Consider the following 26,140-nt stretch of genomic DNA (forward strand, 5'->3'; position numbering starts at 1 on the left):
CCAAACATTAATTTAAATTAAGTTGGGCTGTGTGGAGGTATTAATTGCAGTGTACACAGTCCCTCCACTGAAATTAGTTTTGATTTGTCTTCACCCTCATTCTGAAATACCAGTCACCCTTGAAGGCAATACATATGCACAAATAGCTTCATGAAAAATAAGCAGCCTAACACTCCAAATATAGCATACTATATACTATTGCTATACAAATATAGCAAATATAGCATACTATTTCACCCTAACTTAAAAGAAAGTAGCTCTGTTTTCTACTGCAGGTAAAATTGCCACACAACAGTTGTTTTTGAATCAGAGGAAACTGCTAGCTTCTAAAGAGATGCCTGGAGAAATTTTTTTGGCAGACTGAAATTCTGTGTAGCAGGTCTCTGCGTCTGATAGGTCCCATTCTGCTCTTTGCAAAGCATGAGTTTGTTTCTTCAGACAAAACGTTTCCTTCAATTCTCTTCACTTTTAAGATAAGAAAACAAGAGGCAGAAAGGTTATGTGACTTCAATGCCTGTCAGTGGCAACACTCACCTTAGTACTCAAAATAATACAGCAATGCCACAACATCAATCATACTGACTTGCTAGTGACATGGAGGCAGGGTTTGTTGTTACCATGAATTTTAGTGTTTGGCATTATAATGGTAAAGGACTGCATTTTTTCCCCTTATATTTCTTCACTTCTTCCTTGACTTCTTTTAGTTAATGCTCCACACAGACTGCAAAATTTAGTCAGTCTACAGAAGCTCTTGGTTCTCTTTACAAGGTCACGGGCACATTACTACCACCCTCAGTGATCTCTTACTAGTTAAAGTCACTGGCGCCAACTTTGCAGACTTTTGTTGGGTTGTTACTACATGTAATGAGGAATCTTTCTGTTAGTTTTTCTGAATTTCACTTGTTGATGTTGACTTTTAAATGAATTGAGGGGATTTGTTCATATTTAGACCAATTATATGGAGCAAGCCTATTTATCTGCAAAGCAATACCCTCCCATTGAGAACACATAATACATACTGCAGTTGATAGAGATCTATTTTATATATTTTGTATCTTTGCAATGAAAATACATATTTTGTTTTTATTTTTGAACATAGATATTCCACATGAGATAGGATGGAGTTAGGGTTTTTTTTTCATCTTTGTTGATACTTTTTTACACTTATATGCTTCAACAAGACAAATTTTAAAAATCATTCATAAAGAGGTGGGCTCCTGTCCCCTGTTGCATTTGAACTTTGTAGCCAACTGCAGTGATGATCTGCAATTAGTGCAAAGGCCCTTCACTGTCAAGAAGATACTATTGCCTTAATTTAGAGCTTGATTGCTCCCAGTTTTGTCCTGTTCTTCCAGCGAGGCTGTGGCCTCTGTGGCAGAGCAGGACGTGTCCCCCACCTCAGCCAGCAGTTTCAATCTCTGGTACCCATGCACAGTCTTTCCTTCCTCACAGTTTCACATGTCAGAGCACATCTGTCAGGCGCAGCTGAGGTGCAGGCACGTCTCATCCAACGGCTCTTTGTCGGTCACCTGCAGCGCAGAGGTGGGTGGATGGCTGGAATCAAGCCTGACAGAGCTCATCTGGCTAAGCTGTAAGCTGCAGAAAAAGTCAGTGAAATGCAGGGCACTGACGGATGGGCAAAGGTGACATCAAAACTCAGCAACTAGTTACCTCAAGCCCTTGTGCTATAGACTTTGGAGATGCAGGAAGCAGCTGATGTACAGCTTGGATGCCTGTGCTGAGTGAGGCAGGCAGTATGGGTGGCAGTATGGGTGGCTGTTTCAAGCTAAGCCATTCCTGCTCATCAGACCGAGACCTAAAGTCACCCGTGTCATTACTGCATTTTGAAGTGTACCCTTGGTCTTTAAACAGCCCATGCTAACAAACCAGTCGTAGAAGGCTTTTAAATAAGCTATATGTAGCTTTGGGGGATTATACTGAGCCGACTTTGTGTGTCCTACAAATTAATCAAGTTCTTCTGTCAGTTACTAACTGACAGGAGGGGAAATGAAACCTAAAATCCGAGAGGTCTCTTGATCGACCTTAGATACTTTGTGCTCTGTATAGCAGGGTATCTGGCGCTGGACTGCTCTTTGCACCTTCTGGCAACGATAAGGATTTCCCTTTTCAGGAATGCAGGATTCCAGGTTTCGGTATAAAAGAGTTAGGCGGTGATGTTTTCCCTTAAGGCAGGACTAAATTAGCCCTCCAGCATCTCAAACTGATGACAGTTTGGAAAGGAACCTCCATATGGGATGGGGGTTGGGAAAGAGGAAACATTTCTCGTGGTCCCTCATGCTTAGGTCTGTTCTTGTAAGCACACACATGATGTACAAGAATTTATTCAGATCATAGAATTGTAGAATGGTTTGGGTTGGAGGGGACCTTTTAAGGATCACCCAGTCCAACCCCCCTGCCGTGGGCAGGGTCACCTTCCACTAGACCAGGTTGCTCAAAGCCCCATCCAGCCTGGCCTTGAACCCTTCCAGGGATGGGGCAGCCACAACTCACGAGGATGTAGGAAGGTAACTAGCTCATTGGCTTCTCTTGTCCGCTCTGCATGATGGTCTTATCCTATGTGCAATTCTACACGCAGGCAGTAGTTCAAGAGCAAAATTGTCTTTGCGTGTTTGCGGGATATTTTCCCTCCTCCCCTTCGAGAAAAGCAGCCCTTTCTCAGTGGTATACAATAGGTCTTTGCTTTGCAGTATCTCCATCTGTGCGCACGTGTGTGCGTGCATCTGTGTAACGCATGACAGCACATTTCTGTAGTAGGCCACAATCTTACCCACATGGGATTGGCTTTATATATGCACAGAGTCTGATTAACTCCAGTGGGATTACTTACATATGTATATATTTGCAGATTTTGGGGCCTGACATTCCCTGTGTAAACACATACAAACAGAAATCCAGAATAATTATATGCAGCTGGGAATCAGTGGCTTCTGCTAGTGGAAAAATTGGTATACTCAGATTGCAGTCGCAATGTGCTGGAAACATTCACACAATGCAAACAGATGGAATCGGGTGAATTAACACTCGCTACTTTTGGACACTTCCTGGATTACTATTAATAGTTCCCTGGTTTAGATTAATGCACAGCATATGTCGTGTAACATTGACTTTGAATTATCTGCTAGAATGTGTCCTGGGCTCAATCTTTGTTTGAAGTCCCAAAATAGTTTCTGGGTTTTTTTTTTACTCCCCAGCCTCTCTACCTTTTCTTCCCGGTAGGATGACCACCTCAAAGACAACACATTTATGGAGGGACTGGTAGTAATGACCTGTTGGGATGGAAAGATGGTTGTTACACTATTCCAGCCATCTTCTAAACCACCATTAGGGAGGATTTTTAGCCCTTCTGAAGGAAAAGTTGGTACCATAGCAGGTACGATAGAGCCGAGAGCCCAGTCCCGTCCATGCAAGCAGACGCAGCGGACGGGAGCATGGCGATCAGTGGTGTCCGTCAGTGCCATGCTGGGTGGGGGTACGGGTGGCCAGGGGACCCGGCCACACCACGCAGACCCGTGACAGCTCAGAGCTGCGGGTCAGCCCCAGCCAAGGGTTAGCGTGTACCAGACCCTGGCAGCGGTTCTGCGCCGTGGCCTCTGCCGCCCACACTCTCCAGCTGGACTCTGCAGGTCTTGCGTGACACCGGGGTGAGATGCCGGGTGAGGAGCCATTTTCCCTAACCATGAGTGGATCTTCATTATTGCAACTGAAAACCCCAACCCACTGCGTTTCTAAAACGGAATAAAGCGCCACGGCGGGAGGGAGGGCGAGCTGAACCGGAGGCGTCTTCTCTGCTCCACGGCAGTGAGAGGTCTGTCCGAGCCCTGGGAACGGAGGCCGAATCGCTGCCGGCGGCCGGTGCGGGTCCCGGCCCGGCCGCCTCGGCCCGCCCCGAGGGCCCGGCACCGGGGGCGGGCAGGGGAGCGGCGAGGGCCGCTCCCCGCCGTATGTCTGCGAGGAGCCTCCCCTCCCCGGGAAAGGGGAGGAGGCGGGCGGGCGCGGCCAGCGCCGAGGGTGGGAGCGGGGCTGGCTGCGCCGCGCGGGTGCGCGCCTCCGCGGAGCATTACGGCGCCCGTCCCCGGCTCCCCGGCTCCGCCAGCGCTGAGGAGCGGCCGCGCGGAGCCCCGCAGCGCGGCCATGGCCGAGCGCCGCGCCTTCGCCCAGAAGATCAGCAGGTAGCGCTGCCGCGGGGCTCAGCGGCGCGGGGGGAAGCGGCCAGTCCCGGCCCCCGGCGTGGGGAGGGGCGGCTGCCGGGCCCGGCCGGCGCGGAGGAGGGGGCCCGCCGCCGCGCCCCGGGGGGCGAACGGGCCCGGCGCGGCCTTCGGACTGTTGACAGGGCGGCCGCGCGGCTGCGGGCCGGGCCGAGCCGGGCCGGGCCGTCGCGCTGGGCCTGCGGCCAGCAGCCCCCGGCCCGGCAGGGTCCGCCCAGGCCGGCGCCGCGGGGCTGCGGCTCCCCCCGTCCGCAACAAAGGGGCGGGGGACGCGGCCGTGGCCGTGCGCGCGCGGGGACCGCCTCGCGCCGCGCCGCTTCCCCGGGGACGGGGGTGGGGGGAAGGAAAATAAAGGAGGATAAGGGCCGTTTAATTCGCCTCCCTGCGAACAAAGGTCGGCCGGGCGCGTCGTGCAGCCCCCTCTCGCCGCACAATGGGCGGCCCAGCGCGCCCGGCGGCGCGGCGGGGGTTTTGCTGCTGGTGTGGGGGTGCCGGAGCCGGCCGCGGCCCCGCGCCGAGCTCGCCTTCCCTGTGCCCGCGGCCGGGAGCGCCCGGGGCCGTACCTGGGAGCAGCCAACCTGCCTGCTCGCTTCCTTGCTGCCCGCAAGATGGAGAGAATAGTTCCCTTCCTTTTGTGCGTGATAAACTGCTGTTTCGTGTTAGCACTGCTCCTTCGGCATGCAAAGCTATTTGATGTTTGAAGAGTTAAACGCCCCTGTATTTTTCGAAGTTTTTTTGTTGGTTTGGTTTTTTTTAAAGAGGAATGTTTATAGGAAATTACCTGCTCATACCAAATTTCTTCAGATTTGTATTCCAAGTTAGGCATGCGGTTCCAGGTGGGAACCAGTTTTTTTTGTTTGCAGGTCTGATGGGATAGCCTTTGGTGTCCATGGTACCTCTCCTAGCTGTAACTAGCAGCAGAGTGAAAGTGGGGAACCATCAGTTTCACTGGTGCTATTCAAGAGGCTGAGAAAAGTAGCGTTAGTTTCATACCACAGAATGAGAAAAGTGTAGGTACAAATAGTTGTTGTTATGGAAGCTATGACTGAGAAGGGTCACGGACAAAGAACAAGGAGGTCAAAGGATAAGGCTAGGTAGGAGGTAGACAAGTGGCATCAATCCTACCCTACTCAGAATATGAAGACAGGGTGAAAACTTTGCTCCCCTCTCTTGGTTCTCTGTAGACTTTGGTGGGTACCAGCCAGGGGTTAATGTGACAGATCAGGGTTTTGGGAAAAGAGAGAGCTGGATTTGCTGCCAGACCATTTTTCCTGGTTCTTGAGTGTAGTCATAGAAATAGTCACATGCGAGACAAGTACTAGAAGTAAGAGCATTAGAGTTCTGCAGCCCTGGCAGGAAGTTAAATTAAATGGCCCTGGGGTGACCACTGTGGGTGCTTGTGTTTCTGCCTGCGTCAAGCACTAGCTCAGTGCAATAAGTTCATCAGGCAGCAGCACGGATGTGCCACCTTTGCGTACCTTTTGATCTAATATGCCCGATGTGTTTTCAAACCAGCCAAATGGCAGCAGTGTATGTGTGTGCAGGCCAAGGTGGTCTTTTCGACATGTCACATTCATTTGTGGAATTTACTATTCGTGCAGCCTGTGCCAGCAGAAGGACCCAGGTGGTCTGCAGTGAGCAGGGCTGTTGCCTCTCCAGCTCTTTCTTTCATGCTTGTTTGTAAGACTGCTCTGTTTCTCTCTGGGATTTCCTGTATTGTAGTGTTGGCTTGGAGAAATCTAAAGTTCCTGGTTCATGGCCTGCACATCCAGTGCCTGTGAAGGCAAAAACTTGTGGGCAGAAGAGATGTTGTTCCCAGAGGTGCCCAGACTGAGCTGTAGCCCTTCTTGTGCCGACACAGAATATGCGGCTGGGAATGTTACTATTGCAGAGGATGAGAGATTGAAGCAAGCAGCATACGGAAGTCCCACAAGCTGTGTTGGTGGCTGCTGGAAGCCCTCCCCAGTTCCATTGTTTAAAGAAGAATAGATCCATCACATTTTCACACTCTGCCCTCCGGTTTGGCTTACTGGTTGAGGTAGACGTAGCATTTGTCTTACTCACAGGAAATAGCCATGCTGCGCTTGGTTTGCCTGATAGCGTGCAATTCGAATGGGATGTAATTCAGATTCACGAAGGTAAATTACTTTAAGAGCTACCTACCAAACAGGTGCATGCTTCTGAGTTTGTTATTATAGTAGTGGTAGACAAAGAAATGTGAGAACGGCTGTTCTGTTTCTTAGAAAGACCACAGATGTGGTCTGCACAGCCCTGATTTACTGCCTGTGCTTTCTTCAACCAGTGCGGTGCACCTCAAGGGTATACGCAGAACTTCAGTGGCATGCGGTGTCTATTTATTACTGCTGGACACTTTAAATATTGGGAGTAGCAGCTATCAGTGACTGCTACAGCAGTTTCAAAATAGCATTTTAAGACTGTCTGTTACAAGGTATCTTTCTGACCAGGTCATGGGGCATTTTTGTTGGAAGGCTTCAAACTAGAACAGATTTTTGACCTGAACTTCAGACATTGCGTGTACTTACTAATTCTTCTTGACTCCATCAGAAGAAATTCCTGAGTTAAACTTGTGATAGTGGGTTAATAATACCTGAAATCTTGCCTGCAATTGTTAATTTTTAATTGGAAATATATTGGTAATAAATTTTTACTCAAACTGTATTGGAACATGTCCTTCTGCAGCATCCTAATACTTCTGTAACTGCTTGTATGCTATTGTTTCCACCTCAGTGTAAGAACAGATGTACTTCTATTTAGTACCCCATTCAGCTCGTACGGTGGTTGGGGGACTAAAGGAGAGTTAGCAGAAGGCAGGATCCACACCGGCAGAGATGAAGTTCAGACATTAAGATGTCTCAATAAAAACTAGTCAATACGTTATTCTGGAGGAACCAGCTAAGCTGCCTGTTCACTCTCAGCAGGGCTGGGTGTTCAGTACGGACCAAGCTGAGTGCTGCGCCTGGCCCCTCTGGGGTTGTGATGCACCCTCCCCACCAAGCACTCGCCCCCTCACCTGTGTGCGCCTCAGATTCCCAGTTGCATTATCCCAGTACGTTTTTTGGGTATGGGGCTGCTCGGCAAAAAAAATGGGATGTGGAAGCTCCATCACCAAAAGGGTCGGTTCTGAGTTCCCAAATATCCCAGTAATTGAAGCATATTGTATCCCAGCACTCCAGTCTTTCCAGGGGCAGGCAGAAGAAAAAGTGCAAGTTTTGTAGAGTTCAAATACTGAAAAAGAAAAAAAAAAACACCCTTTAAACATCACACAACATACATGCTTCAGGTAAACTCATACAGTCTTTCACAAGAGCCCCTGTCTCAGTGCCTTGCCATTGCTCTTGGACCATCCTGAGATTAGGTTATCTAGGGAATCCAGAACTGCTTCTTTGGTCAGGCCATGACCATTTTGAAAGTGCCTTTCCTTGGAAAGATTTTTGCTCTTCCTTTACTACTCCCACAGTTAAAGAGGATCCTTCTGACTTGGAATAACGTACCTGCCTTACCCTCCATTTTGCCATGCCTTTCAGCCTCACACAAAACCCAGAGTGATTTTTACCACTGGTCTTTACTTGTGTGCCAAGAATTTTAGGTTTCCCCTCTTGAAGGAGTCTTGAAGCTCTTGAAGGAGTCTGGGGAAAATTGTTTTCACCCTTGTGGGTCCAGCCCCTTCTTCTGGTGTGTTTCCTTGTGAATGGGAACCTCACAGTGCCATGTGGCACTGGTGGCTGGGGCGGTCTTCAGCAGAGCCCTGGCCGAGGGGGAGTGACCTTGCTCTTGGACATTCAGTGATTTGGAAATTCCCCATCATCCAGGACTCTTACGTTGTATATGGACAACTTTCTGGAGTAATCACAGCTTGTTGTCTTTATGGTTTTGAATCCAGGGAAAAACACTTCTGTTAACTACATTCAGAACTAGCATCTTATTTCTGCTGAAGCTCCCTTTACACTGATGGGGGACTGTAAATGGTGACTTGGGAAGACTAAATTTGCATTTGTGTTCATTTAGAGCCTTTTTACATTTCCTGAATGATGTGTCAGGGAGACTGACAGCCGCCTTTGCCCTGCCTCAGGGTAAACAGGGATGGTGCGAAGCCTGCACCCACAGAAACCAATAGCAAAGCTGTCACTGGCTTCCACCAGCACTGAATCAGGCCAGAAATGTAGTGGTCACAGCAGGGTATTCATTGCCCTTTATTCTCTTCCCACATCCAGATGCCATTTGCATCGTCAAAACTATCACGGATAATTGAAAGTATTTTTAACAGAAGCTTCAGAGCTGCCTTTTTTGTTCTCCAAAAGTCACATCGTCTGCCCCTGTTCAGTCGTTGTGGATGTCTCGTGCAGGAGTTGGCGCGGCGCTCTGGGAAGCATAAAAAAAACTCTGCTTAAAGCAAGTGAGGAGGCAGGGAGAACAGTTCATCTCTAGGGCTCTGCTACAAAGCTGCTTCTTTGTACAGGGCTTCCTTGTTTGGTTGGGTTTTTTAATGTGAGATTTGACTTTGATCTCTCCTGAAGAATCCAGTCCTGTGGTGATTTTCACAGTAAGGTATCTTGGGAGCTCATTCCCTTTGCTGCAGCCTAGGGGTGATGCTTCAGCCTTAATAATCAAATGTTATCAGAAGAACACCACAGGTAGCATTGTGTGGTGTTTTCTGTTTTAATCAATGTAAGGAAAAAGGGAACATGTTGCTCATCTTCTGTGTTAATTTAAGAACGCACATTTACCCCACAGCAGTCAGGATCAGGCTGGGTATTTCCTCAGCTTCAGGCTGTAACTGAAACCCCTTGCTCTCAAAGGGGAAGGAGTTCACTCCAAAGCAAACAGTACCTCAGGTTTAGGAGGAAGGCTGCGTCCAGGGCACGGTTGAACTGGCAGGGTAGTTCAAGGCCAGAGCTCCCCCTCCAGCTGTTTCCCTCATCCACTGCGACGCATACCTGGTGACTCACGCGGTGGTTCAAGCCTGGATGGAGCCGTCTGTTCTGCAGGCAGAAGAGCCCAGGCAGAGCACACAGGCACAGAGCGACAGGTCACCTCAACTGCAGGAGCAAGATGGATGCGACTGGCCAGTGCCATTCGGCTTTGGGAATTCAAACCCAAACGTGGTGACTAAAGTAGGATAGATGCCTCCAGCCATATGTAGAGTTGTACGCAAGTGAACAAAGAAGGATGCTTTCACTTTAAAAAGTAAACTATGTAAATACAATTTTCTCTGCTGCAGAGGGAGAACAAGCAGCTTTGCTATGGATTGGCGCAGATGCCTCACTGTACTAGGCTGTCTTTCTCAAGAGGCAAAGGCTCGCTGAACATAGAGTCACGGCATGTGACACACAAGATGAAGAACAGGCAGGAGTAACTGTTTTGTAATTAGTGGGATGGCGAGAAACAATTTGCATTGCTCTTGCAAAATGGGGAGGGCTATGGAAAAGAGGGACTTCCTCAAATCACTGCAGCAGAGGATCTAGGTGTATCCTGACCCACCTTTTCTGTGAAAGGGAAGAGTCCTTAACCTTGCTTGGCATAACTGGGGACAGGTCTTGGTGAGCCTTTTCTTGGGAAGACGAAAAGAAGAACTGATATTTCCAGTATGCTACTGAAGCTTAAAAAAAAAAAAAAAAAGAAGAAAAAAGGAACAATTTTTGGTTTTGACCGGGTGGGCTGCATAGAGACAGGAATGATTTCTGTGTGTAGTAGAGCAACGTGGAAGTGCAAACAAATGGTTTCATTTTGTTATTTACAGCTCAGAATGCTCTGAGAATGACCTGTCTTGTTTTGCTTTAGAAGCCAGTTCCAAGGGGATTTTTTTTCCTCTCCTTTGTCTTTTTTTTTTCCCCTGTGTGAACCACATGCACACACAATAATTAACCAGTGTAGAAGGTCAGAAAGGAAGTGACTAGGGAAGATGTACTTTAAATGTAGACATGAGGCCGTGGGTTGTAATTAACTGGAATGTTTGTCTAAGGATCCCAGGTTACATGTTGAATATAAGATAGTTGTTAAAGAGGCAGTTTTTAATTTGCCCTTTTAATTATCAAGAGTTTTAATGGCTCTTCTGTTCTACCAATGGTGGGTTTTGTTTTGTTGTGGTTTTTTGCGGTGTGTTTTTTTTTTCCCTCCATTTGAAGACTATTTTGAGATTTATTTCTCTTTTCTGGTTGGGTTTGGTGTAATACACTTTTTAACCTAAGTTGGTTTAGGAAGCATAGTTTCTCATTAGAAATAGTGTTCACGGTTATAATGAAACATGAACTTGCTAGTCATGAATGGATGGCGTTTGCCATGGACAAAGAGCTTTTGGAAATGGAGGAAGACAAGGCAAGTGTATTATCAGTTTTAGGGAAACTCTGAACCTCTGTGATGGAGCAGTGAGAAAGCAGACCAACAAGTAGTCAGCTGAGGTGTTTTCTTGATAGGAAAATACTAATTTGGCTCTACATAGCCCTGGTCATGCCTTATCTGGCACCATTAGGGCGATCAAGGGAGCAGAAAGCCTGTTGCGGGATCTGACCTTGCTTGGCCTTGCAGAAGGAAGGCTGGGAGGGGATACAACTAATTTTTGTGAATACCCTGCAAGTAGGAAGGAGTGGGAGGAGGGCTGTTGAACCTAACTGATGATGTTGGCACAAAACCAGATGGGTATAGATTACCCATAAATACACTTGGTGATCAGATTACATTAGAAGATTGTTTCTAAATGTCAGACGCATGATGCTTTCCAGTAGGGGGAATGGTGTTCGATACATTTGTGAATGCAGTGCTACCAAAAGGTAGCCAACAAAAGCTATGGATTAGACTGTAGGTTTGAAGTAGTAAGTCCTGTAGACTCCACTCAGGAATTCTGAGGTCTAGACAGCAGCAAACTACTTCATGTGGGGAGAGGTTTGATAGGTAACTGTGAAAACTAGAGAGGTAGGACCACTTAAGACTTGAAAGTAATGATGGTGTCTTGGTCAAACCAACTGGGGGTTGTTCACTTCTGACTTCTGTGATCCTACTTCAGGGGAATTTTTAATATCCATTGAGGTTATTAATGGGGCAGCAACATGGAGTGCCATCAATGTACAGCACATAGTCAGAAGCCATTCTGATCAGTACCACCCTCTGTTTACAATGTTTCTTCCCCAGATGACCTTTTCAGCGGCAATGATGTTGGGCAGTGTGACGGCATCCGTGCAAACTCATAGTGCCCCTAAGTAATGCTGTAATTGCAGCCAAGCTTCCTTTTGCTTCAAGTTGGGGTAAAGTGCAATTGTAGCTGGAGTTCAGGGTGTATTGACAGGCTGTGGTCCAAATACAGCCCAGCTCCCAGCCGCTGCAGAGCCGCCCAGCTAAGGCCAACACGCAGAAGAAGAAAGGACTGAGAACCCATCTGGAGTCTATCACAAAGCATGGCTCAGTTTCATAAGGAGCCACTGCACGCCGGAGGAGCAGCACTGAGTAACGTGGCTAGGCACTGGCTATGGTTTCATAGTTAAGGATGGATTTCCTTCTCTGGCTATACTTTCCATCTGGAAACAATGTATGTCGCTTGAAAATGGGGAAGGATTTTTAGTTTTTCCTGCGTTGTGCTGCATGGCGAAATGTGGATTCTGATTTTTCCTGCCAGCCATGCAAAGGACTCTCTTCTGCGTATTGTCAGGAATTACACAAAACACACACTGAGTAAAAATTGGTATTAAAGCAGAGATTGTCTGCAACCTGGGGACAAGCTCTTAAATCTCATCAGCCACAGGCGCATAGTGTTTTCTGGGCCAAGCAGCCATTTTAACACATTCCAAATTTTCCTATAAATGCTAGCAGCGTGCATGGTTTGTTCTCATGTGTGCGTGTCTGTGAGTGTATGCATGTGCATGGTGGGAGCAGGGAAGATGGTTCTTCTGAGGACAATCAGACAGCCTGAATGTTGTCCATCCCCAGTGGGAGCTGTTTGGTCTGCTTTCAGAAGCCACGCTCCAGAAGTGAAAGCATAGTCTTCTGTGGATAAAGGCAAACATGATGCAAATGACTTCTTGCAGCCAGAATACATAAAACTTTTTTTTTTTTCCTTCTGCAGTCCACTTTGTAAAAAGACAAAATAATGCTTCCCCTAGCTAATCTTACTCTCATCCTCTGGACTGAGGAAACATCTGCTCTCCATGGTAGGCTTGGTTGTCCCAGCTAGTTCCCTTTTAGAGTTCCCTTCTTTTCCATTGACATCAGTTGCCTCCACCTGCCCCCATTCCTGCCCACCAGTGTTCCCTTCCACAGCAGTAGCAAAGCTAGGAGCACACCCTGATGTCAAGGGTTTGCTCAGGGGAGGTTTAACCATCTTTATTTGGTAGGGTTTTAGCAGCCTGTGCACCATGCTGATACACAGCATGTTCCCCTGCGTGAGATCCGGAGGGAGTCTGTTAGCCAGGATGCTGTTCCCACAAAGATTGCTGATACAGCTTCTTCATCTGTCTAGTGTGCTGGTTAGCATCTCTTTGGAGCTGGGACTTTGTTCTGGGAGGCAGAGTGGACTGCAGTGCTTTGGTGCAGTGAATGACAGCTGGGCGTGGGTTTGTCCATAATAAAATGGTCATTGACTCCTGGAGAAGAGTACTCTCATGTTGGTGAGGTCCTGTAGACCAGGGCTAGTCAGCAGCTTTTCAGAAAAATGTTATTTTTGTAGGAAGAATCTGGGCTTTGGGTTTGCTTTTGAAACAAAACCATTTCCACCACACTTGAAAACTTGGCTATCCCAGCTCTTCTGCTGAGGTGAGCTGCAGCTTACTGCTGGGTTACAGAATGGAGCACTGTGGATGGTTGTGTTAGGGCTTGACCCGTGGCTGTTTGTTAAGACAGTCTTTGACTATTGGTATTTCCCTCTCTGTTCCTTCCCTTCCTTTGCTGAGGTGTTCCCGTGGTGGGTTTACCAACTGTTGTGTTTTCAGGCTTACCAGTCACAACGTGGCTTATTGGTGAAAATAGAAAACCCCAGAGGGGCACAGCATGTATTTTACCCTCCAAGCACGGAAGGATTGATCTGTGTTTTCCTTTCCTGTGAGAAAAGTTGTCCAGTGGCGGGATTTCTCTCTGACAGAGACAATGAGGCATTGTGCCCTGCTAGCTAATATGTCATATGTCCCCTCTACTAGTCACCATATTCCCACCGCAACCTTTCCTACGTGAAAGGGGAAATAGTTTTTTGTTCTGACCCAGTCAGTTGTTTCCTGTGTGCCGTTCCCTAAACATTTCAACCCGTCCTGAATGGGACTGCTTTTCTGCCACTGAGCTGCGTGTTGAAGGGGTTGGATATTGGGTGGAAAGTGGCTGCTGGTCTTCATCTCTGTGACTGAAAAAACCAAAAATAGGCAAGAGATGAAAATGAGAGAGCAGAGCAGAGGAGCGGGTGTGTGACCAGGCTTGGAACTGCTGAGAGGTGCGGAGGGCACTGGAAGAGAGCTTTCCTTGGTAGGAACTGGAAAGATCCTGCCGGAAACAAGTTTATTTGTGCCTAGTGTCACATGCATTTTATTGCCATAGATGTACACAAAAGAGCAGTTCACAAAAGGAAAAAAATTGTAATTGCTGTTAAGAATGCAAGAATTTTGTGATTCTCCAGGAATTTGATATACAAAGTTTGTTCTCACCAGGCAGTAATGCTTTTATTCCAACCAGCGTACTAAGTATTTGGTTTCATTCCAACAGCAGGGTAAAGTGTATTTGGTGTATCATCTTCATTGTAATTGTCTCGTTTCAGAACTGTGGCTGCCGAAGTCAGGAAGCAGATCTCAGGGCAGTATGGAGGGTCTCCCCAGCTTCTCAAAAACCTCAATATTGGAGGCAGCGTCTCTCATCATACAACTGTAAGTAATGCTTGGAACATGGAAGACTGAAGGTGGTGTGCCGTTATGTTGATTACCCATTGGAAAGAAATAGCAGTGCTGACAGATTGTTGACCTAAGCGGCCCTGATAACACTGAGGAAAATAATTCCATGCAAAACCCGCTAATTTTGGAGGTGTCTATCTTGTAAACCAGTTGGTGTGGCTGGGAATTTGTGTTTCTGCAGTATCTTTGTAGGACAAGGGGCTCCCTTGACCAGATGTTAGTTTTTTAATCCCAGAACTGCCTGGACTGGGCACTAAATTCCATGCGCACATGTGGTTCTCTCCATGCAGAGCTCTTTGCAAGCTCATGCACTTCAACTAGCAGTTTCCTTGTGTTTTTTGTCACTCTTGAGAGTGGGACCACAGTGGCTCATCTACTCTTCAAAGGTATTTTTAAATGTTATTGTGGAATTTGAATATGGTTATTCTTCAGGAATGTGTGTTTACTTACAAGTTTAAAGTGCACCTCTAAGAGTGGCTGAAATGTAGGCCACGTTGTCAGAATCACCCTTTCTGAAGTTAGATTTTCTTGCATGGCCTACAAGTAACCTTCAGAATTTATTCAGTGTGGTGGTAAATATTTTGAGAGTTCAGCAGACTTTTTCAGGCTAGAACTGTATTTTTGGAAGTGTTCCTTTGATTTGGGTTGTTGCTTTGGGTCATATCAGTTTCTTTTGCAGCAGTCAACTCTTAGAAAACAAATATTATAGAATCATCTTTTCTTCACAGAGGGTTGACTAGGTCAGGCAGTACTGGAAATATGCCCTGAATTTGATAGTCTGTACAAGTGTTCTGAGTTTAGAAGAGTTCTTCTCGTGTTCTGGAGTAGGGTCCTGTAGAGTTTCCTCAGGTCATGTACTGCTCTGTGTCCAATATAATGCATTAAAGCTTTCTCATACAGAGCACAAATGCGTTCTTGGAGCTACTATCATCTCAAAAGGGATCTCTAAGGCAAAGTTGACCCCTAGCTTAGAAGAATGACTTTGCTGCAGGATGAAAGTTCATTTTTAAGGAGACCTGGCAGTGCCACTGTCACTGGGGATTGAAGAGGGCTGGAATTCCTGTCATTTCCCTCTGCATCAGCTGTGTGAGTACCAGGAGACCAGAAGGCTGGCTTTGTCAGATGTGTGCCCAGCCTTAATGGTGAGTGAGCATGAAGGAGGAGGGGTTAATGAGAGTGGTGTGTCCAGGGCTGATGCTTTATCACAGCAATCTCTGTAGGGGTGTGGAATGATAATGCAAAGCCCTGACTTGGCAGTTCTGTATGGTCTTTTGCATAATCCTATGTTAGGCAATAGGGAGGGACCCCTGCTATTAGTGGCGCACAGTGGATGGAACACTCAGGGTTATTTAATCTAATTCCCTGCAGCAATGGATAGCTGAGGAATAGACACCTACTTTTGAAGGACCCATTGGATGTCCATCTCACAAGCTTCTGTGCCTCACTTGTCTCACATGTGGCTTCATCTTGGAACAAGTTGGCTAAATTGCCTTTCTACTCCCCATTGCTGTGTTAAGCAAGATCTCTTCTGCGTACCTCTCCAAGCTGTTCCTCAGCCAGCCATATTTTTGATAATTGTTTTTCCTTGTATCACCTCCTTTTGCTCTGAGTTGTCTCTTCCACTTTTTCTTCCTGTTTCTGAAGTTTTTCCATTCTGCCGTCATCAAAGTGTGCATGCTCAAAGCTTCAGTCCTGTTGATCTTCACATGTAATTCTTAAATGCAGGATCATATTTGTTGGTCACAGTATTGCCAGCCCTGTCTTCAGTTCTGGTACCTCATTATCCTGTTGCTGTTCTGTTTTCTAGTAAATATATGCAAGAGTATAAAAATCCTGGAAAAGATCATGCTAACTGGAAGCAGGCTCTAAGCCTTTCCTATCAAACTGGATTGCATGATGGTTGATGTGATAAGCTCCTAGCTTGTCATATTAAATTCTGTGCTAAGCAGAGATGCTCTTCAGAAGCATGATTAACATGGAGCAATAGTTTGTAGGAAAAGTATATTTAGTTAAGTCATGAGTCTATATCCTGAGGCTGCATAATAGGACAGAGGTTCGCTTGTACTGAATTTTGGGTTAATTTCTCTCCCTTAGGCATCCGTCAGAATCTTCTGTACCTGCCTGTCCCAGTTTGATAAAAAATCTTATGCTGGGAGAAAGCATTACTGCTGTGAAGCTGAAAGAGCTATTTGCTCTGGAAAAGTTCAGAAGTTTGTGTGTTGTTACACTTTTACAGAAGAAATAGAAGGCCCTGAATCTGCATGGCAGTTTTGAGTAGCCATACTGATTTGAAAGCCTAGTGTAGGGCGCATAGTGTGGGTTTAAATATTAAATCTGTGCTAAAATGTATGGATATTTTAATAATGCTGTGTGATTGAATTTCATGTGGGTGTCTCCACACTGGCAGCAAGTTGCGCTGTTGAGTGTACAGCATGGAACTGGAGGTCTTTCAATGTAATGCAGATGTGGTCTCTCCTTCCCAGTGCATCTTGCTCATCATGTTGAGCACTTCCATAGATAGTTATGATCTAGATAAGGTCAGCACTGATTCTCTGTTGGCAGTTGCCAACAATAGCTGCTTATGGTAATTCATCTGAGAGTCTTATCACACACAGTCGAATGGAGATGTTTCTTTGAGAAGTGTTTGCTTTCGGGAATGAAGGGCCCTCAGCACCGTGCTTGGTTGGGCATTTTGCTTCTAGCTGACTGAAGCAGTGCAGGGACTTCTCACACTCAGCAGACTTGTATGTGGTTGAACCTAGGACAAATGCAAAAACCTGTCAGCTGAATTTTAGCAAACCTCTTCCCTTTTCCTTCATGAGCAGCAGGCAAAATGCTGCCAGAATTGTTTCTAATTTAGTATCTGGTAGAGCTGGGGAGAAGACACTGCTTTCAAATGACTGTACAGGAGCTTGTGGTTTATTATTTTCATCCTCCACCCTTCTGCCACTTTAAGAGCAGCTGATTTTAACTGCACATTCCTCAAACCACAGATACAGGTCCAAAGCTTTGAGAGGCTTTTCCTGTATAACCTAATGGGCTGGACTGGGACTCCTTGTGGGATGCAGTCCTTGCAGCATAGAGCTTTTATTTTTTAAATCCAGAACAGAAGGCACTGGCAGTATGTTACTGAGAAATGGGAGCTGGTGAGGTCTTAGAGTTAGATGAAGGAGATTTTATTTTTTGAAGTTTCTTTTGCAAGTCTCTCTGGTAAACCGAGTGTGTGTTTGCACCTTGCAGTTCATGTTCTGGGTTGTAAGCCATGTGCTGTGCTCATCTTCAGTGCATTGAGAGGTTCAGTATTCCCTCGTGATAGCTGGGGCTTATCACCACCAAACTCACTGACTGCATGCACTGAAAGCAGAAAGCTTGCACTTCCTTTCAAAGAATTCCTCAGCATCTTGCAGGATGGGGTATTTGCTTTGTTTATTTGATGAACCGGACTGTTTACTATGGGCTATTATGATCCCTCATGACTAACCACTTTCTTTTCTTTCCAAGTTTATTTTTCTCTTGAGCAACTCCTTGTGCTATGGTTCTTGTTAACTCTGTCTGCTCACCCTCTGTTGCACTGGTCATTTCTTCTCGTTCACTCACATGCTGCAATGTGGCAGAGGCCTGATTCCTCGCTCTGGATTTCTGTGGTAGTTTTACCTGGATGAAGCTGGATTGTGGATTGTCAGAGATTAGCACAAGTTACTGTTGAAGTGAACCAAAGCTTTCTCTGAATCTTGGTGTACATGCTTCGGTTTAGTGCTCAGTGGCTTCTTGTTATGCTGCTTTGATGTAGGAAGAGTAGAGTTTTGGTTTGCATTTGCAAATGGACTCGAGGTCTGGTTTATTTCCCCAAGTGTGCTGTCCTTTTATGAGGGCAGATAATGGTACCAAAGGACAGAAAATAATCACTATGTATCTGGATCTCTCTTCAGTTGTAGCCCAGCTGTTTTGGTGTCTTGTTCTACCTTCAGCAACCTTTGTTGCTTAATGATATTTATATTTTTCAAATCAGATAAAGACTTATAAAATCTTGGATTTCTGAATACTTCACTTTTGAATGCCAAATATAGTTGTTGAAATATTTTTGGTTGTTGTCCAAAACTTTTTTTTTCCCCTAAGAAAATAAAATTTTTAAAATTTTTTTTTTAATCTTTAGAGGTATATTTTAATTAGAAGAGCCGCATTTCACAGAACTTGCAAATAGCAGAATGAATGTATACTTAGTTGTTTTACAGAAAAATCACAGCTGTTTCCAAAGGATTAGGGTTAATATCTCCTGTCTGTTGGTGTATGTTATGGCATAATTGAATGTTAATATGAGGAGGAACACTGTTTAAGAAATGCTAATTAGTCTGGGAATAAAGGGGTCTGGATTGTTGGATGTGATGTGATCTGGCCATGTCTGCTCTCAGTGCTCCATTTTCTCCATGTAAAATAAAGGTGCTGACATTTACTATCTTTGTAAAGCACTGCCAGGTTTATGCACGTTATCTGGGCTAACTGAAGCTTTGTCTTGGATTTATTGGATGTAAGACTGGTTGTGTATTCAAAGATAGTATCTAATTATTCAATACGAGAATATAGGTTCTTTTGTATATTTTCATTGTTTGTTTTAGGATCATTTAAAATAAAAGATAATTTGTGCAAATTAATGGAAAACACTGCAAGGGAAAACATGACAGTATCCTATGTGGCATAGAAAAGGATGTTTTGAAGTGTGCAGAGCCAAGTAATTTTATCACCAAAATCACAAAAAGGAAAGTGAGCCAAGTTTTAATGCTCTCTCAAAGCTGATTAGGGCTTAATAGTGATTCCCATTATATGTATTTCCTGGAGGTTTTGCCCTGCCTTGCTGAATGGTCTATCCTCATCAGACAGGGGAGGATGGGAGAGGCATCCACATCCTCTTCCCTGACTCCTCCCATTGGGGATTACTCACAGTTAACTCTGCTCTGGTGCAGGTGCTTTCTTTAGTAAATTAGAACTGTTACATACTATTTTTAAAATCAATAGTGAGTCCTGTTGCAGAAGTCATGAAAATTTTATATGTTAAGTTGGTGAGTCTCATTTATCTGCAATAACTTAAGCAGTTTATATGTTAGCAGAGATAACTAATCTTAACTAAATGTTATTATACCAAGTAAATTCAGTTACTTAAATGAAGCATTCATGACAGGCCTGTTAATAAATACTCAGAATCTAAAAATGCCATTAAATCCTAGTCTTTGTTTATTAAAGTTAGTTGTAACACATTCTTTTCAGGAATAATATGCATAAACAAACTGATGTTTAGTGGAAATACGCTAATACCCTAACCTGCAAAAAAATTTCTTAATATTGGATTCAAATTGCAATATAAAAACTTTCAGGTTAAGTCACTGTTGGTCTGCTTGCAGTCTTTCATGCTAATGCTGCCATGGTCCCAGCAAGCAGCAGTGGATTGGAAGACCACTGCTTCATGATGCTAAATTACAGCTGCTTTCTCCTCAGCTGCCTTGCTCCTGCTTGGCTGTGAAGGCTCAGGAGAGCAGGTGGAGCATGCTTTAGTACTGGCTGTGAGAGTGCATGAAAGAGTAAGTCTATGTCAGAGGATATGTGAGCATGTAAGGTGTAGATGCGCTACTGCAACAGTTCCTTTGTGTATACGCACTTGCAGTCTTTTGCAGTCATAAGGCAGCTTAAATGCATTCTTAGCCTTTTTAGCGTTAAGCTGATTTGAATGAGACCAATCTTTATGATCCGGGCTAGCAGGGTTGGGTGGATGCACTCAGGTTTTGCACATACCTGGCCAATGCTGTCATTGTACAGGGACACTGGTGGCTCTTCAGAGCCAGCTCTGAACAGCAGGCAAGGGGATTCAAAGCTGGGGGTCCACTGTGGTTCCCAGAGCTTTGGTTGGTGGGCTGAGCCTTACTCTGTGATGTCTCTGCTGCTGTTAGCTGGGTGCTGGGGCTTATTGCTGGCATCTCCAGGCAGGGCTGCTTAGGTGCACAGAGCTGAGACATTGGGACTGTCTGTGCCCAAAGCTGCCTCAGACTTGCGTGGTTTGTTAGGTGAAGCATTGCTCCCTGTGAATGTGGCAGACACAGTAATTTTTTCAGCTGGGCACGTACATAAACTACTTCAGCAGTACTCTAGTGCTGCTCCTGAGCTAATAGCATAGGCAGCTCCACATGGCGCCAGCTCTGGTGTCTTTGTGTGTCTCCTGGTTAATCCATACCCTGAATAAATTGCCTACTGATAATTGAGACGTGACTCTGCCAAGTATTTTCCACTCAGAAGAGCATGCACTTTGTGGTTACCACGGTTCAGCTTGCACAGTTCAGAGCTACCATGGTTTGCCTGTGTGAACCCGAAGGGTCCAGAGGGATCCATCTCAGCTAGCTGATGTAGTGTTTCTGCCAAAAGTGGGAAGTCTGTGATTTTTCTAGAGTCTGTGGTCAAACTGCTTTGCTTTTTCATTTCTTTAATAATGAAGTTTTGATGTTTTCTTTGTCTTAGTCTCTGCGCTCTTGGTTTTGGCACAGTTTACCAGAGAGTAGCTCTTTCAGATTGGTCTCGGCACTTATGTTTTCCATATCGAAGTCTTTGTGTTCTTGAAATATTCTCTTGGTGAAATTACATGATTCTTAGTCATCAAAGATGACACTGTCATTCTTCCTACCCATCCTTGGCGGCATAACTCTCACCTTTCTGGGTTTGGTAAGATATTGCTTTAGTATTCCCAGATAACTAATTAATCTCTGATTAACATTAGTATTTCTATACCCAAATGGCTTCTTAACATTACCAACCAGTTATTTGCTATTATAACTTAGCAATATTTGTACATAAAACATCTCACTGTTTTTGTGACTGGCTGTTCCTTGTTATATATAAGAACCTTCTTTAGGTAGGTATATTTACAAACATTTCCTTTCCTTAGAGGCTTTTTCTATCTCAAGCATTGTGATATTACATGAATTTGACACAATCATTGGGCTTGTCTGTAAAAAGAATCCAGAACTTAATACTAAATATTCTCAGATCTTACAAATGGAGGCCTCAGACTATTTCTAAAACATTTTCTGTCTGAACAGAGAATGCTTATAGAAATTTTTGAGGCACATTTACAATTTGAAATGAAGGACTTTTATCAGCTTTTCTCTATAGTAGCTACATCTTTCAAAACGCTCCGCAAAAGAAATAATAAGAGCTAGAGCAAAGCAGGAGATACAGAGCTACATTCCAGAGGCAATATGCATATATGTGGAGATAATGACTGCACTTTATGGCTGGGGAGGTGTCATCCTAGTTGAGGGTTGGTAGCTGCCAGTGGTTGATGAAAAGCAGAGATTGCCTAGGAATCTCCTCGATTCATTTAAATATTTCCATGTATTATAAATGCAGCCAGAAAATTAAATGGAGGAGTTCTCTGTGCTCACCAGTCATTAGACGTATGAAATTAGGGGTATGGGTTTTCTGGTATGCAGTAGTGGTAGTATAGGAATATGTGATTCTTAGAATTTGGATCCAGTGATGACTGTTTCTGGAGTAAGTGTTGAAGTGAAAGAAAATGTAATTTATGTGAGTAAAATATTTTTTAATAGTTGAGCATTGTCAGTGATCAATATTGCACTGCTCATGTTTCAAAACGTCTTAGAATGACTATGGCCTGTAGTTCACACTTCAAAATAAATGTGCTGCCTCTGTTTAGCAAATATATTTCTTTAAACTATTACCTTCTTTAACTTGCCTGCAGATTTTTTTTTTTTTTAGTGTGTTACATTTCCTGTAGTCTCAGATTACGGTGAGTCCGTCCTACGGTACATCAGATTTGACTCCTTTTGCTGTTCCCTCAGATACTGGTATCCCTTTAAGGGTGACGGGATTTTGCCAGAACAAGAACACGCCATCTGCATTCCTGAACGCTCAACAAGGGAAGTGACTGTTTGCCCTGGAGACCTAGCGATAGCTAAGAGAAGGCTAAGGCTCAGCTTTGAAATGTTAATCTGCTTCTTCTGTCCTTCCAAGATTTTGCCCAGGGAGGCAGTGGGTGGGAAGTTGGTATTAATTTAGAATTTGAAGCTTTGGTGCAATCTGTTACAATTTTAGCACATTATAAATTGTTTAATATTTAAGGAGGTATTGAAGTTAAGATGGAACTTTGTCCTACTTTCAAAATTGGCAAGAAATAGCACCCTGATTTTGAAGAAGTGCCTAGCTGCCAAGTAAAAATAGTAGTCAGGATCCTCCCTGTGATGAGGTGCTCTGCAAGGTTAATTTTTCAAGGTCCCTTATCATATCCTCGCAGGGAATTTTACTCCCACACAGGAGGCAGGAAGTATAACCTTCTAGTCTTTGCCACTGTCATTTTTACAGGGCCCCAAATTGTACTGTGATCCTCTCAGAGACTGGGTCTCAGCCTTTGGGAATTATGTATTTAATTTTAGATAACAGGAAAATTGGCCTTGGGTTGGGCCACAGGCAACTTGGGTTCAAATCCCTGTTCTGCCAGATGCATCCTGCTAAACCATCACATGATAACCATTCAAAATGCCATTGTGTGTGTCCTCCTCCCCACATGAGAGTGTCTTGGGTGGCAGAGGTGAGGGAGGGAGAAGGAAATGCAAGGGTGCTTTTCATGGCTGTGCTGACATAAACTGGCTGGAAGGGTCTGCAAAACCATAGCTGGGATCAGTGTATGGCTTATGGCACATCTCACAAGACTACTTGTGATGGTCAGTACAACACGTGTGAGTTAGGCAACAAAATTCTGGAACGGGATCTAGAAATATCCCCTCTGCCCTGCGGTTTGTGTAGTGAAAGCATAGGTTAAAGTCCTTCAGGCAAAAATCTGAATGCCTGTAGACACCAGAGCACACAGCAATGATCTACACAGGATTTCTGTGCTTCAACCAGTATCTGTGAGATAGATATAATAATTGTCCCTTTTTCTTTCCTAGTTGCTACTGTGATCCCTTAATGACCTTCTGTGCAGTGCCCAGGAGAGCAGGCCTTTAGTCTTTAGGTATTAGTATAGGTGTAATTCGTTCAGTAAGGCAGCAGACTGGATGGGGAGGCTGTTCTGGCAAAGGCACATAATGATGGCTAATTAAATGGCATGCTAGTTAAGCATTTATCCTTTGGTCATTTCTTAAGCATAATGGAAAAGTGCATCTATGGCAAGTATCCCCATTGCCTTTGTTAGTGAGGCATCCCTGATGCTTTTTGAATCACCTTGCCTTGCGCACTTCTGCTTGCTGAGCTCCCTCTGAGCATGTTGGCTGCTGCCTTCCCTGTCAGTGGTACACAGCCAATGCCACCGGTCGCTGGGGCACGTGGCAAGTCCTGCTTGTGAGAGGGGTCTGCTCTGTGCACAAGGGAGCTGATTGCAGTCATCTGTTCTCAGGAATGCCACAACAGAGCAGATCTAATAAAAATCTGCCCATTGCGTTTTGTTTTTTGCTTCCTTGGTGGGGTGGAATAAGACATGAGGTCTGCAGTGTGGTGCCCTGGGTTTAGCTTTCCCCCCATGTTAGCCCTCTGCTCCTGTAGTCCTTGGGTGAGATGCTTGGCTGAAGTAAATGGAGGTTTGTGTTACCCTCCATGGGGTTATGCCACATCCCCTGCCAGAGGCTTCTGCCCCTGTTGCCAGATTTGTGCAGATGCTTCTTTTGTAACTGATGATGATGATACAGGTTAGGTGCTCAAAAGAAGGAAATAAATAGGAGAGAGACATGTTTTGGCTAGCGGTGCACTAAAACTACAGCAAAATACAATGTTTGCTGTCTAGAGAAGGACAAAGTCGATAGGAAACGAAATTTTATTTTCAAGCTTTTAAGGGGATATAACAGTGAAGAATAACACAGCCTTAAAGAAGAAAGCTTGACTGTCCCTGCTGCAGGAGAGTTGTAAACCTCTGAAACAGAGTTTCGTAATGCAACTGCTGAGAGCTATAACTGCAACAACACAGATGCACCTATGGAATGTGTGTGTTAAACAGTTTATATCAACCAAATCAATCAGGCTGCTGTCTTAGTTAAGCTGACAGAGCATGTGTCTATGGTCAGGTTAAGGACATATACATGCAGAATTGTTACTTGCAAGTGATGTGTTTGATTCAGGGTAACTGGGCTGTGTGAGTCTGAAAAGAGAGTCCCGATTGATTTCTTCTGTACTTTCAGTTTATCAGTACATTGTATTTGGTGTTTACGTTGGCAGGGAGTAGGTTATGCCCCTCTTACCGCACCAAGCAGCCCCTTTCCCCCTGCATAGTCCTATTCATTTTAATAGCACCAGAATAGCGCTTACCCTGAGTGATGTGGCAGTGTCTGATCCTGGGATAAAGACTGAGTGAAAACTGTGTTAAGGAATTGTTTGACAGGTTGTCCAAAATTTGATCTGTAATTACAGCTCGCACAAAATCAAAGAGTATTTTTAAAAAGAGCAGCAATCATGATTCTGGGAGCAGGCTTTCCTTTGCATATTATTAGCACGTATTTGCCATTAATTTAGACTATTCCATAGCCCCGGTTGGGGAGATGGTCAGAGCCTCTGTACAGCTTCGGTTTCTGGAGGGCCTTAATAAACTCTCCTTGGAAGAAACGGATGCTCTGTCAATGATTTCTTACAGTAACATTCCAGTATTCCCCCATTAGGTTTATTAGCCAGTTGGTAGAAGGACTGCACATTTGGTCATACTTGACTGAAATTGTCGCTCTGCCTTTGGAAGTCAGATGAAGAAAAATCAGCTGCATTTCATGGAGGAGGCACCTACTGTTGCTTCCTAGGAGCTGTCGGGAGGAATCAGAAAGGCTTTTCCTGTAAGCGGGATGAAGATTGTGTTGAAGATTGCTGCCTGCAGCCTGTCAGCAAGCAGGGCTGTGCGAGAAGACAGCTTTATAGCTCCTCAGCTGTTCCCCCATTTCTGCCGCAACAGATTTCAAAACCTTTTAATACGCAGCTCAAAGCGGGACTTGCTATTCTTGTGATAATCTGGAGATCAGCCTTATGCTAGAGTGGTGCACAAGGATAAGGGTGAAACTTCTGTAAACTGTGAAAGTATCACAATCCTAATGGGCCGGGGGAGTCAGCTGTTGGGTGCCGTGTTATTTTTCGTGGTGCCAGGAAGAGGTAAACTGGGCCTGGACATTCGGAGGTGAGATGATTGAGCAGGTTCTGCTTCTCAGTCAGCGGTGAGGCTGGGATGATGAGGTTGGATAACCTGGTCTTTATGTGAACTCGTTCAATTCTTTCGCTGTGCACGTTCGATCTGATGGGTTCGTATGACAATTTCAGGCGACTTTAGCTTAGCCACATTGCAGATAGCACAGGAATAGCCCCTTGTGTACTGTCTGTTCTTGGTCTCATCCACAACTTCAAAGAAATGCAGGATGGAGGAAAAGTTAAAGCATCAGCAGTGAGAGCCATGAGAGGAGCTGTCATGGCTCAGTTCAGACACTGAGATACCATTTGGGTTCATTTTCCTTTTGGTGCATTTATTCATCCTTATTTCTTCCTCCTCCTCTTTCATCACTTCTTCCCCCACAAATATCTAGAGCTTAAAATAATGTGCTTGCCTTTTATCTGCCAATAGTCTGACACGAAGTAGTTCCTCTTCATAACCATGAATTTATGTTTGGCCTGTTTACTCAGGTGCTAGACAGTATTTCTGGCTTCACAGATGGTGAGTCTAATACAAGCTTCTGGGTTTGACTTTTATGTTTGTTTACATCTTCATGGTACAATAGTTATCTGAAGACAAACTGGAAGATTGTGAAGTGCAACCTTGGGCCTAGTCTGAGATATACAAAGGGTTTGGAAACCTCCGGAGCACAGATGCCAGACCTGGTGTTGGATAGCCTGCTAAGCACTGCCTGCCTTTCTGGATTAGGTGTTTTTTGACTAGCATAGCCAGTTTATTCATCTTTTGTCCAATATGTTACAATGCTCTTGTTGGACAAGTGAAATTTGAGATATAAAATGCCAGGAATGGGGAAACATGATGTGTTTGGAGAAGTGACAATGTCTGCCCTGTGTCTGGTTTATCTTGCATGTCCCCAT

The 26,140-nt window shown here is 44.9% G+C and overlaps 1 protein-coding gene across 7 annotated transcripts in view; it reads left to right on the top strand.

Moving 5' to 3' along the window:
• Positions 1-4,010: 4,010 nt before the first annotated feature.
• The window catches only part of DOCK7 (dedicator of cytokinesis 7), a 107,968-nt gene continuing 85,838 nt past the window's right edge, over positions 4,011-26,140 (top strand). For all 7 annotated transcript variants that reach the window (XM_064454915.1, XM_064454916.1, XM_064454918.1 and 4 more), the window contains exons 1-2: positions 4,011-4,190; positions 13,969-14,074. In XM_064454915.1, coding sequence (XP_064310985.1) covers positions 4,153-4,190; positions 13,969-14,074 — 144 coding nt within the window. In that variant the 5' untranslated portion in view covers positions 4,011-4,152. The remainder of the gene's footprint in view (positions 4,191-13,968; positions 14,075-26,140) is intronic.

The sequence above is a fragment of the Phalacrocorax carbo genome, chromosome 6 (genome assembly GCF_963921805.1).
Source record: "Phalacrocorax carbo chromosome 6, bPhaCar2.1, whole genome shotgun sequence".
In the NCBI taxonomy this organism is placed as follows: domain Eukaryota; kingdom Metazoa; phylum Chordata; class Aves; order Suliformes; family Phalacrocoracidae; genus Phalacrocorax; species Phalacrocorax carbo.